General features: G+C 29.9%; 3 protein-coding genes across 3 annotated transcripts; all 3 read right to left on the bottom strand.

Moving 5' to 3' along the window:
- Positions 1-89: 89 nt before the first annotated feature.
- On the bottom strand, positions 90-1,628 carry LOC114185716 (receptor-like protein kinase FERONIA). The gene is made up of 2 exons (XM_028073594.1): positions 647-1,628; positions 90-586 (listed from the first exon to the last, which is right to left on the bottom strand). The coding sequence occupies exons 1-2, from the start codon at positions 1,275-1,277 to the stop codon at positions 180-182; spliced, it is 1,038 nt and encodes a 345-aa protein (XP_027929395.1). The 5' UTR covers positions 1,278-1,628; the 3' UTR covers positions 90-179.
- A 976-nt stretch (positions 1,629-2,604) lies between these two features.
- Positions 2,605-4,007, bottom strand: LOC114185643 (receptor-like protein kinase FERONIA). The gene is made up of 2 exons (XM_028073499.1): positions 3,302-4,007; positions 2,605-3,210 (listed from the first exon to the last, which is right to left on the bottom strand). The coding sequence occupies exons 1-2, from the start codon at positions 3,897-3,899 to the stop codon at positions 2,783-2,785; spliced, it is 1,026 nt and encodes a 341-aa protein (XP_027929300.1). The 5' UTR covers positions 3,900-4,007; the 3' UTR covers positions 2,605-2,782.
- Positions 4,008-7,694: 3,687 nt separating this feature from the next.
- LOC114183616 (hyoscyamine 6-dioxygenase-like) lies at positions 7,695-10,128 on the bottom strand. Its single transcript, XM_028070697.1, has 4 exons — positions 9,879-10,128; positions 9,412-9,662; positions 8,261-8,582; positions 7,695-8,062 (listed from the first exon to the last, which is right to left on the bottom strand). Exons 1-4 carry the CDS (start codon positions 10,074-10,076, stop codon positions 7,829-7,831), a joined length of 1,005 nt encoding a protein of 334 aa, XP_027926498.1. The 5' UTR covers positions 10,077-10,128; the 3' UTR covers positions 7,695-7,828.
- Between the last annotated feature and the right edge of the window lie 3,369 nt (positions 10,129-13,497).

Genomic DNA, 13,497 nt, shown 5'->3' with positions numbered 1-13,497 from the left:
TGACTCTTACCCTTGCTATAGTGTAGTTGATTAGAAGTTCTTGTTTCTAACGTTGTTGTTGCAAGAGGAAAACTGATAAAAAAAAAGAATTTTGAACCACGGCATAATCTATGCTGGTATTGGTTATACTCCTTTTACAACAAAGTAACCACCAAATTCAATTTGATGGAGTTCTGTTCTTACATCGCATTCTTTTTCAATCCCATGGGAATAATGGTTTTGGAAAATAATGTATAATCGCGGTTGGAGTTTGTGATATCTGCTCGTTGCTGCATCAATAGAGCATGCTGAAGTTGCACCTCTACTTCACCCATTGTAGGTCGCTCATCTGGTTTATACTTCAGGCAATTTACCATGACATCTACAAAGACTTGCCAACAATCTGGTGCAATCTTTCCTTTGATAATCGGATCAATGTTCTCCTCGACAGGCTTGTTCAGAAGTTCTTTTTCAGTCAGGGTTTTTAAATAATTCGTCCTCCTGCACAGCACTACTAGTAGTAGAACCAAACCAAATGAGAAAACATCCCATTTATCTGTGATGGTACCATCCATGACATACTCTGTGGCCCTGTAGATCCAAGAACCTATAAGAAAAAGTATTAGCTTAGTTTAACCCACAAAAATTCATTGCAAACAAAAATTACCTATAGCATGCTCTACATTGATTTGTTTCTGCTTTGACTTAAAACGTGATCCCTGAACACTGACACCGAAACCAGTGAGTTTTGGCTCCATGTGGTCATCCAAAAGGATGGTACTAGGACCTAGGATACAGTGAAAGATGGAACGCTTGGCTCCAGTGTGAAGGTAGTGTAGTCCATTTGCTACTCCTATGCATATCTCTAGTCTCTTCTTCCATGATAGGTCAGCATCTTGCAGGTGTTCATCTAGAGATCCATTGGACATGTTCTCGTATACAAGAATCTTCTCATTTTCGTGGTTGCAGAATCCTATAAGAGACACACATCTGGGGTGACGAAGCTGGCATAGTAATTCTATTTCTTTGTTGAACGCTTCCCATCCTTGATCTTTAAATCGCTTTATTGCGACCGTGTGATCAGAAGCACCATTTTGCTGTACACAGCCTTTATATACTTCACTAAATAATCCACGTCCTATTACTCTGTTTGGATCGAAGTTATTGGTGGCTTTCCTGAGATCGGTGAGAGAAAATTTATGGCACAGCTCTTCTATCACCGTTGGAAACTGTCTCTGAGATGAATTTGTATTCGTTGTGTGCTTACAACAGCTCCTACCCAAACAATTGAGAAACATATTTCCAATTTGTGACACCAAATAAGATCCCCTGCAGTTTTTAACAAGGCAGCGTTTACTTCTTACTAAACATTGGGTTCAAAGATAGTTTAGGCTGGTGAAAAATGTTAGGAATCCAACTTTTTGAGTATAATTTTCACGTTGATCAGAAATGAGAAAGTAGAGTACTATATAAAGATAAAGACCCATAAACCAATTGCCTTGAGGTTTTGGATTGAAAGTGGTGTCAATTCTTTAAATGGTTGATTATATGGTTGAACTCAGGTCTCATTGGTGTTTGTTCTCTCCAGTGCAACTCTTACCGTAAAAAACCTAACAAGTACTAGTGTTGGGAATCCTTCTGCTGTTGGAGGGGAGTGTACCAATGTAGTCAAGGACATTGACTAAAAATGAAAAAGTAGAACAATTTATAATAATAAAGATCCATAAACACATTATCTTGAGTTGAGAGTGGTGTTAATTTCTTAAGTAAATCTCTTGGTCACAACTCTTCTGTTACTAATTTGTGAAACAAACAACTCTCTCCATTCTCAACATCTAATCCCGTCCTCTTTTCTGCTTCATTTTTTAGCGTTTCCATACTTCGTGAGAAAGAGCCATTTCCACTTTCTGACAACTAAAAAGGAAATGAAATAAAATATCGTACAAATTTTTTTTTCTTTTACTTAAACGTGTACGTTACAACTTGAAATTTTAACCTCTAGCTTTATAATTAATGACGTAGTTGATGTTATGGGCTTATAATATTTTTCCTACCAGTTGTTTTTCTAATAATATTATACAAATGATCGCTGATCACACTGATGAGCAAAAATACATACAAAATTTGAGAGGATAAAGTTGACTGTTTATATTATAAATTTAAATACTGACAAGTTCAATGATATAGGTGGAATGATGTTAAAATATATGAATGGCAAAGTGAAAAAGTGTGGTTTTGAACGAAAGTTTGCAGCTTTTTGATGTCATATAAAATGAAAGTATTATATACAAGCATGTAATATGATCAAGAAAATGTTTGTAGTCGTACAAATGCAATGCAGTCAGAGCTAAACGAAGTTCTGTTATTAAAGGTTGGAAGAGAATGCTGCTTCAAGAAACAAGCTGAACCTGTTTCAAAGTAAAGCTTATGAATCAGACAAGATTCCTACATAACCATCTCCCTTAATTCACAGTTACTATAACTATCTAGATATGGATATAAAAACTAGAAGTTGTAATAGTTTATTAATTCTGATACTGCTATTCCAGATGTGCAATCCAATACAATATTTTTATTAAGAGAAAATAGTTATTAAAATTCTATCATTCACAAGAATAAAGAGTCAAATCAATACAGCAGCCATCTAACATTAGATAAATCTCACAACGGTTTATCAAGTACATATTTATGGTCACACAGCAGCCATCTAACTCTTCAAATATTTAAACCTTAAATAACATAACTTGTCTATATGTTTGTGTTGTTCTATATATATACGAGTGTTTAATTATCAACAAATACGTTACATTTCTTCAGTATCACTGTCTTCTGTGCTGTATACCAGTTCCGCTCCCGGGTGAATAACTGTGGTGGAAAGTAAGGTATAATCACCATTAGTATTTGTGATATCAGCTTGTTCCTGCAACGACAAAGCATGCTCTAGTTGCACCTCTACTTCACCCATTGTTGGTCGCTCATCTGGTTCATACATCACGCATCTTTTGGTAATATCTATGAACACTTCCCAACACTTTGGTGCAATCTTTCCCTTGATGCTCGCATCAACTTTTTCCTCAACAGGCTTCTCCAGAAATTCTCTTTCAGCTGGCATTGTTATGTATTTCCTTCCACACACAACTTCTAGCAGAACCATACCAAAAGAATAAACATCAGATTTCTCTGTGATGGCATCGTCAGTGAAAAGCTCTCTAGCCATGTATCCAGGAGTACCTGCAAGTAAAAAATATCAGCTTAGTATACGTATAATACAAAAAAAATCAATTTAGAAAGTAAGCTCATAAAGCAAAGAACAAAGATTTACCTGCCACAACATCAACTTTAATTGGCTTTGGTTTTGACATCAAGCGTGACCCCTTTACGCTGATGCAGAAACCTGTGAGTTTTGGGTGCATGTTGTCGTCCAAAAGGATGGTTCGAGGTTTGACAATACGGTGAATGATGGTGCGCTTAGCTCCTGCATGAAGGTAGTGTAGTCCACGCGCTGCTCCTGTGCAAATCTCCAACCTTTGCTTCCATGACAGTTCCCCACGTTGTAGGTGTCGATCTAGAGATTCATTGGACATGTACTCGTACACCACAATCTTCTCTTTCTTGTGGTTGCAGAATCCTATGAGAGACACACAATTAGGGTGACGAAGCTGGCAGAGCAACTCTATTTCATTCTTGAACACTTCACTGTGTTCCGCAGAAAACCGCTTCACTGCAACTATATAGTTAGAATGTTGGAGATAGCCTTTATAAACTTCACCAAATCCTCCGCGTCCAATTAGTCTCTTTCTATCGAAGTTGTTGGTTGATTTTCTAAGCTCTGCAAGAGAAAACTGATGGCACAACTCTTCTATTACAGTTAGATACTGTTTCTTTGAAGAACTTGTGCTGCCTAAACATTTCATAAACATTGTTCTGATTTGTGAGAGACACCCTTCTTCCTTAATTGTTTTCCACTTTCTAAAAACTCTCACCTCTTTTTTCCTCTTCACTCTTTACATAATTAAGCTAACTAACCTTGGTTATAATTTCTAATTTATAATTAACATTTCACACTCTGATCTTCTTCATTTCGTTTCAGCTGTTTCTCCGGTCTTCACTGCTAATATTATTAGTTTACTGATAAAAGGTTTAAAAACATAACTTGGAGGCTGATGGATTCGACTAATTGAGTTTAAACCAAGTTAAAATTACCAATTCGGATTTCAGTCAACCAAAATATGAATATAGCATAATATTGGTTACATTTTTTTTCTTTTAATACCGGATATCATTAACACAAAAAAGTCATTATCTCAAACAAACTTACAATTTGGATTTTCTCCTGGATTTTCTTTTATTGTTCCTACCGTGTCTTTATACATTATTTATCATTAATTTTTGATGTTATAAAATATATTAAAAAAATATTTAGAATATCAACACACAATATGTATTTTAATATTCACTAGATGATAGGAAAAAAAATAACAAAGGACAGCATAAAAAAAATCCTAAATCACACTTCTCAATGTATAATACACTCCGTCAACCTTATGACGTCAAATTCTGAATATATTTTTCACATATAAGTGACATTATTATTAAAAAAACAGTAAGAGAAAGACTTTTGCAATGACCTTGTAAGCAACTACCATTTTGCTATTTAAAAAGCATCCAGGTTGTTTTTAGTACTCCTATTAAAACAAACCAACTAGAAAGCTATTAAATTAAGCATATTTTTAATAAGGGTTAAATGTTTTTAGTATTTTAACTTGAAAATTAGAATTAGTTCACTTTCAAAATTTTTGCCCAGTTTGATCCCTCAATTTTAAAAATACGCGAATTTAGTACTTTTAACCAAATTTTGTTAAGTTTATTTGACCTTTCACACGTGTTTGATGATAATATTTGAGTTGTTTACACCGTTTGATACATTTTTGCTTGAATGTTAGTAGAGAAACGTGTTTGAAACGCTAAATAAAATTAATTAAATTTAGTTTAAAGGACCAAATCCACATATTTGAAGTTAGTGAACTAAATTGTGCCAAAGTTTTAAAAATGGACTAATTTCAAATTTAACTTAAACTTAAGATATCAAAAACAAAATTAACCCTTTCAATAAATAATAAATAACAATAGAAGAAAAAATTATATAGATGACAATCTTAATATAATATTACTTAAAAGTATACTAAAATTTATAAAAGTATAAATTGAAATATGTTAAGTATATGTTTTCATATGACGTCGTAGGTTTTTTTAATACTTCTCCATATCAAGTTCAAATTGAATAACTATTGACTATATTGAAGATGAACAAGTGATCATACATTTCACCCAAATCTTGACGCATCTGATTTAGATAATGACACAAGGACAATAATATATCTCATCCAGAGTTCTCACACTTGAACATATATTGCAAGAACTCAACAACCTTTTTTAATAACTACATTCGTAACAAATTTCATCATTTTCACATTTGTAATTCTGAGAGTGAAACCCTACCCGTTCAGAAAAAATAATTTTCAGAATCCACTAAAATGTATACAAAAAAATCAATCATCATAACTTTGATAAAATTTCGACAACATTTTTCATTGATTTTTGAAGTACATGAAATAAAAGTACTCACTCATGATCCATGATCATAATTAAATATGCATCCCGAGAACAACATAAAATAGTACAAATCAAAATTTTATCAAATTTATGCATAAATTTACGATATACATGTATTTTCAAATTATGAAAAATATTGTTTTCAAATTGTTCGATTGGACAATTCAAGATGTAATACAACGAAATAATGTTTAATCATTTACGATAAATCTCAAATGAAAATGGAGGTTTTCTCATTTTTACATGTAAAATTATATATTAAATGACTAATAAATCTTTCCATAAACTAATAAATTAATTTCAATATTTTCTATGAATTCTTAAAATAAAAATACTAAATTCTTCATAAACACAACCAAGCCTAAACCCTCAGGGATGAAAATTTTCAGCAAAGCCTAAACCTTTAATGGTAAAAATTTCAAAAAATAAATATATAAATCCATAAACATAACAAGGACATTCAAGCGTACCGACGATGACTTAGTTTCTCAAAAATAGTCACGTGCACAATTAATAAGGAGTAAGAAATTGACTTCAATGCAAAAAATAAACAGAGAGACCATTGCTTCAAGAGAAAACCGCCATTGGAGATGAAAAAACCACTTGTTTTGGTTAGTAATGCAATGACCCATGACACAAACCTTCGTTGCCGAAGAAGAAAATCTCGTTCGTAGAAAAAATGTGGAAGGTTAAAATAAATTTATGTCAGACCTATAACATTCAGACGTAAAAGATCCGGCGTAAATTTATGTGGGACCCATAAGAGTTAAACACAAAATACTTTTTTTTATGTCTCACAGCTTTAGGTTATCCGTAACGTAAGTTTGTAATTTTTCATAGGAGATTGATCCATATAAGTTATACTTAATGAAATATCATTACAATTTAATCAAAGAAGAGTTATTGAATGGTCAGAGAGAGAGAGGAAATTAAATAACCAAGCAAGTGTTGCAATAAGAAATTTCATCTGAATTGTTTAGTATTTTCATTATACATATAAGTGTCATTTTGGACGAGAGTCATATGAAATTTCATAAAATGAATTGTAGTTAGTAAAATATGAGCACTAATCAATGAAGATAGGTGTTTTCAGTTACGAGAGGGGAAACTAAATAACAAAACAAGTAATGTTAATTTTAGTATGAATTTCGTCTCGTATTGTTTATTATTTTTGTTATATACAAGTGCCAAGGTAAATTGAATAAAAAAAATACGATGGACAAAATTAGGTATTCTCATAATTCTGTGTCATTCTTTGTTAATTGGAAACAAATTAAATAAAATAAAATGGTGTCTTATTATCATGACAAAAGTTTGATATTTTTTTCTTATCAACTCTATTCACATGTTTTTTTTTTAAATTGTAATAAAAAAACATTCCTTTATATTTTTTCATTGTTTAAATAATGCTATATTTATATTTTTAGTATTTTAAAATTAATGAAAATGAAAGTTATCAACACAATCAAAATAATGGTTGTATCATCAATTTAATTTTATAGCATTAAAAATCATATATGTATTTATTATTGTTTCTTTTATAGATCATAATAGAAAGGCATTAATATAGTCCATATTTTTCATCACCATGTCCACTTACTATTATTCTTTAATTAAGTTAGTCAATAAAAATCGTATTCGGATAGGAGCATATCCTAAATATTTTAAAATATATATACATATATATTTTGTCGACAAAAAAGAAGTTAATTAATAAAAAAAAAATCGACGATAGCATTTTCAATTAACAAAAAAACAAAACTCAACTAACTATAGCTTGTTTCATAAATTACATTTTGAAAACATCGTTTTGAGTTTATAAAATTCATGAACTACACGATGTTATATATATTTTAAGAACAAAAAAATTCAAATTGTGATCTGTATAATTTTCATGGATCAGTTGATGTTGAACTATTATTTTGCGCAAGGACGATTTGACTATATCGGCACCTGAATCATGAAGGTAAAGTTGCTACCAAAAATTAATCATAAGCGAGTAAGTAAATAAAGCTTTCAACTTTACTAACTTTTCGACGATAGGGTACAATACACCACTTACTATTAGTCTTTAACGGTACATAATTACATAAACACTGTAATAATAATAATGGTAATACTTTAATTGATAAACATATTCAATTCTTTAGATAATTCATGTGCAAACAAGATAAAGTTGTAAGAAATTTGAGAGGGGCATTAATTAATGTGTCTGCAGTGCAGCTTTCTGCTTAGGTTACAAGAGCAATTCTCGTTCAATATCAGTACCCTTGATCATGAAATTTTTCAAGAACTCTTCAAATGCAATGGATCTGTAGATAGGTTGAGCACCAGAACTTATCAAACACTTTGCAGGTTCTATAATCTGTTTGCTATTTGGACGGATGAAATATGCAACTGTGGTCCTTGCAAATTCTGAATTTGTCACCACACGGTGTTCAGCACCGATTAACCTTCCATTACTAATCACCTGCACATTCATCAGTCACAGAATTTCATCATGCAAAACCATATCATCATGACCCAGAATCAGGAACCAAATGTTTTCCGTAATGAGTTGATGTATCAGAAAAAAAGTGTACAAATATTATGCTAATTGATACTACTTACATAATATATATCAATATCAAACAGTTTATTATTATATGGAGAAACATATATATATTACCTGCAACATAAGCCCAATGTTGACCACAAAAGCATAAGGAATAGGTTCAACCACTATCCATTCTCCATCTTTGAAGACTTGAAGTGCATTTATATCTTTTTCTTGAAGCAGAATAGTAACAAGGTTAGGATCTCTGTGCTTAGGAGCTCCCAAGGTTAAACTTGGTTCTGGGCATGGAGGGTAGTGATGAGCTAGCAGTAAAGGACTCTCACTAAGTCCACCACAACAGTATTTTGGGTCAAGTCCTAAACCTTCACATAGCAGCTCCAAAATTTTTAGTCCCATTCTTCTCATTTCTTGCGTGTATTTTGCAACGATTTCACTGCAAGGAGAGGAATCATCATAGTCAACAGAATCTTTCATTAGTCAGAATAAGATGAGTTTCGAAGAAGATAATAAAACTTTAATTGTTAAATTAATGAATTAATAACAATCGTGTATGCTTAATAATTGTATTGTGCTAACCTGTGTATTGAGCTGGATTTTTGTTCGTTGTGAAGTGGCGGCTATAGTATTGATGATGACATGACAGTGTGGTACTTATGTTAAACGTGTGCTGTTAATTGTGACTTTGTGATAATTAAGACCAGATGCAAAAGTAGTAACATTAGGTAGTGGTAGTGGTTTCCAACCCAGTGAAGGAAAACTTAATGGTAAAGAAAAAAGAGGTCTTAGTTAATTACACCTTTAGTTGCCCATGTGGTATGAATAATGTCTACTCACCTTTCAGAACAATCAATGATGACTCATAAAGGTTCAGATTAAACCAAGTTTAATGGTTAAAATCTCATTATCAATCATTTAAAAAAAATTAGAAGAAAATCTAAAAGAATATTCATAGGACTAGTCAATTATGCTTCAAAAGAATGAAACGGAATTATGGAATAAAAAATTTTGATAGTGACTTGTCATTTTTTAAGACATCATTGTCAACCAGAACACATCAACGTCCACAGTCAAAACATCTGACACAAACTGAAATTAATAGTACATATCTACCATTGTCAAGAAGGTTTATAGTTTATTAAAACGCTGATGAAGCCACTTAAATTGGGTTGCGTGAGCTCATTTAAATAAGTTGCACAGGAAACGATACCTCATATTGAATGTTATTTACAGAAAAATTACATCAAATGAAGACGATCTTTTACCGATATTTTGCAGGCTTTTGAGGCAAAAATTGCATGGAATCTTCAGAAGATGGACACAAGTGTCTTAATGTGTCCCTCCAGAACTGAACGGTATCTTTGCTGTTAATCTCACGGCTTGTGTAGAGCCTGCAACCTCCATTTGGATCTCTGGAACTTTCCCTTATCTTTTCTTCAGCAGGCATGGCATGAAATTCCTTGAAAATATTCAGTGTCTCATCCATTAACTCTTTCGATACTCCATGGTTGATAACCTACACCACAGTTTTTCATGCATAAACTAAAATCATTGTAAACAGCTAAGTTTAAACACCGACACTTTCATGATATCAAAAACTAATAACATTCCAGTGCTTATAAAAATTACGACGAAATTGATTTTGTTTATTGTATCTCTAGTGCAGAAAGCGCGTATATGCTGTGAAATTATAACTACAACAAAGGGAAAGAAAATTGATGGGAAAAAGAACCTGGAAAAATCCATAGTCCTCGGAGGCTTTCAAAATGTGCTTCAAGATTTCATGGCGATCGTGCAGTCCGAGATCTACCACCGGGATTTTCTTGCCGGAAGGAAAAACCATGCCAGGTTGGCTTTCCGGTGGTTGCACGTAGGATAAGGGCACTGAGGAATGAAGATGGAACCAGCTTGAGACAAGCTTTTGATCCATATGTGTTGTTAACTCCTACTCCTAATGAAGTTTTTGATTACATGTATTCATAATTATATGTGTGGATTATATAGAGAAGAAAACATAACAAGGTTAAGTCTGAACTGTGATTAGTGAACTTTTGACTTTGTAAACAAAATAAGGGCATCGCCTACTTAATAAATGTATAAGTGTCATGTGATGCAGAGTTTAGTATTACGGAATTCACAAATTTGACTTCTCAGGTCTACTAAAATACTCGTGTACGTACGACTATAAACTTATATTGCCACCTCCCCCATATATAATCAACTTGATAATTAGATAATATTAATTGGAGAACTATTTTAATCAGATTCATTAAATTATAGTTACTTGTTGCAATTAAGAAATAGATATATGGTGCTCCAAGAAAAGAAAAAGGAAAAGTGAGTGTGTATATATATAGACAGAAAATACATATTGGTTTTAAGGATTAAATATAATTCTTTTTTAATCTTTAAATTATTTTTGAATTTATATTTCATCCCTAAATTAAATTATATACTAATGATGTATCGACATTTTATGAAAGTCGAGACGGACCGGAGAGTGTTTTCTATATAATAAATTAAAAATTAATTTTAAATCTAATTTAATGTTAAAAATTTAGTTTGTAAAATAAGGTTTGCATATATAAATTGGTTTTATCTTTATACATTGTAGGACTTCTAATATAGTTCTCATGCTAATGTATATATATTTCAAGTATGAAACCAAATATTAATAGGTGGTTCGATAGCAACCTCATAACGAATAGAATAATAGAACAAATAACAAATTTTAATGGAACATACTCTAATTCATGACTATTATTATCTTAAGAAATGAACTTTAACTTTAATTCAATCTTACATCATTAGTTTGTAAAATGAAGTTTGCACCGATATATATATATATATATATATATATATATATATATATATATATATATATATATATATATTATAAATTGACTTTATTTATAAAGACTTGATACATAAATTGACCTTATTTATAATAATTTCATACACCATTTGGTAAATATGACATTTTACATATTTTTCATACAATACCCAAACAAAATATTATATACTTTAATTTAGAATAAACCAAATATTTTAAAATGATTTAAAGAAAAAATTATATTTAACATTAATTTTAAAGAGATTCTTTCAGAATTTATACAATACAAATTTATTTTTTACTGGTTCTATTCTAAAAAGACATTGGTATTACTTTTCTAAAAGTAGTTTAATTCAACTACTTGAACTATTACACACGCCTTTCTAATGATAAAATACAAGGGTAACAAAGGCAATTATCAATGTTTACTCTCTTTTTTTCTCTGTTAATCAATATTTCTATTAGATTCAGTTTTATTTATAGAAAAACATTTAAAAAAATGCTCCAATTATCGTTAATCATGCTTTTAAATAGATATGAATTCTCGATAAAGATATTTTGTGATACCATGAAAGAACATTAGATTAATTTTATCTAATTAAATTGTGATTTATTACAGTTATTTTAATGCATGCACTGTTTAGACATTAATTAGTTGGCATAGTATATGCCTATGGAGCTTACATCATCATTTTTTTCTTTTATTTTTTGGGATATGGAGCCCAGCCAGCTAGGTTAGAACACAATACTATATGTTTAAGTCGGTAGTTAATTATAAATGATGACACTTTTTAATTGAATTCATTGTTGAAAAATTATAGATTAATTCGACGAGAAGGTAAGAAAAATGCGTGGGAAAACAATAAAATCACACGATGAGTCAGAGGGAAAGGGTTGAAAGAGAAGATGTTGCTGTTCATACTATGTTGAGCAAGAGTTCATGAACTTGGATGCTTTTTTTCTTATGCTTCTAAATAAATACAATTTTTAAATTTAGCTGTTTCCAAGTAATCTTCATATGACAGCTACTACCATTTATTTCTTAAAACTACATTTAAAACTACATTTAATACTACAATTAATCTGGACCCTATATTAGTTAAGTGTTAAATATATAAAATGTTTAATATTTTATACATTTATAATATAAATATATTTAATGTTGATGTAATGTTTTTATGAATAAAAAATCTTAAATAATAATCAATTTTAATGATAAAAAATTATTTCACTATATAGACTAATTTAGATACTAATTTATAAAATAAAAAATTATTAATTATTAAAATTGTTATTATTATAAATAATTAATCGTTAAATTGGTCATTAATTAATTAGAAATTAATTTCTTAGTACTCAAAGCCCCATAATTAATGTTTCTGGACTAATTTATAAACTAATTTCTTTAGTAGTCAAAATTTTGATAACTAAATTTTAGATACTATAGACCAGTTGTAACTTTTTATTTATATTAATGAATATTTTAATAAATAATAATTTTTCATTTTATCAATTGGTATTTAAATAGATCACTACAATGATTAACAATTTTTTATTACTAAAATTGATTTGTTAATGAAAATATTCTCTACCGTGTATAAACTAGTTTATATAAGGTTTATAATTATCTTTTTGTCATTGTCAAAAGAAATTTTCAATATTTTAAAAATTAGCTTGTTACTAAATAAATATATATATATATATATATATATATATATATATATATATATATATATATATATATATATATATATATATAGTAGGGTAATAATTAAATGAAATATGAAGTTAGATATGGTGAAATTATTAAATTATAAAATATTAATTAATAATTTCAAGTTTAAATTTAAATATGTGAAAATTATAAATGATTTTATATAATTTATATAAGTCAATATAAAATGTATTTAACATTTCAAAGCTTTTAACACGGCCCTTTCCGGGCAATTTACTATCCGATTAAGCCTATCGATTAGGTTTCATAATTTCTTCTACCTTAGGTTACATTTAATATATTTGGTTGCAGATTTCATTCTTTTAAGTATAAAAAATATTAGTTGGAACAAACTATTCCAATATTTTTATGTTTCAAAGGACAGAAAATAGGATGTTGTGTTGGCTAAGTGACTTTGTTTATCTTTTCACACTACATCAATCACACTTCAAATTCAAATTTATCCACGTCTTTCGTAATTAGCATGCATAGATACACTAGTCAATTCTATAAATTTAACTTCATTAAAATTATTTAAAATGTGTGGTCCTCCATTAATATATTAATTTGAGAACAAACTCATTATTTCTTTTCCAAGACGTTGTTATCAAAACATGCACATCCAAACCAAATATATAGCGTGATTGAGAAGTCATTGAGAAAAAAAAAGTATTTAAGATGTGAAAATAATTATTAACTTTCTAAATTATATTCTCATACTTAAGAAAATACATTAAAAATATGAAATACAAATTTCATATCACTCTTTATCTTAATTACAATCACAAAATATTAATAATTAGC

This window comes from Vigna unguiculata, chromosome 5 (genome assembly GCF_004118075.2).
Source record: "Vigna unguiculata cultivar IT97K-499-35 chromosome 5, ASM411807v1, whole genome shotgun sequence".
In the NCBI taxonomy this organism is placed as follows: domain Eukaryota; kingdom Viridiplantae; phylum Streptophyta; class Magnoliopsida; order Fabales; family Fabaceae; genus Vigna; species Vigna unguiculata.
Note: the sequence above shows the minus strand (reverse complement) of the source record. Positions and strands in the feature narration are given on the sequence as shown.

Bases quoted from the DNA above. Each gene is read 5' to 3' on its own strand.
- LOC114185716 (XM_028073594.1), bottom strand. From the start codon at position 1,277: ATGTTTCTCAATTGTTTGGGTAGGAGCTGTTGTAAGCACACAACGAAT. The intron at 587-646 runs GTAATTTTTGTT...TTTTTCTTATAG, and splicing joins CAATGTAGAGCATGCTATAG to GTTCTTGGATCTACAGGGCC.
- LOC114185643 (XM_028073499.1), bottom strand. From the start codon at position 3,899: ATGTTTATGAAATGTTTAGGCAGCACAAGTTCTTCAAAGAAACAGTAT. The intron at 3,211-3,301 runs GTAAATCTTTGT...TTTTACTTGCAG, and splicing joins TAAAGTTGATGTTGTGGCAG to GTACTCCTGGATACATGGCT.
- LOC114183616 (XM_028070697.1), bottom strand. From the start codon at position 10,076: ATGGATCAAAAGCTTGTCTCAAGCTGGTTCCATCTTCATTCCTCAGTG. The intron at 9,663-9,878 runs GTTCTTTTTCCC...ACTGTGGTGTAG, and splicing joins AGGACTATGGATTTTTCCAG to GTTATCAACCATGGAGTATC. The intron at 8,063-8,260 runs GTAATATATATA...ATGAATGTGCAG, and splicing joins ACATTGGGCTTATGTTGCAG to GTGATTAGTAATGGAAGGTT.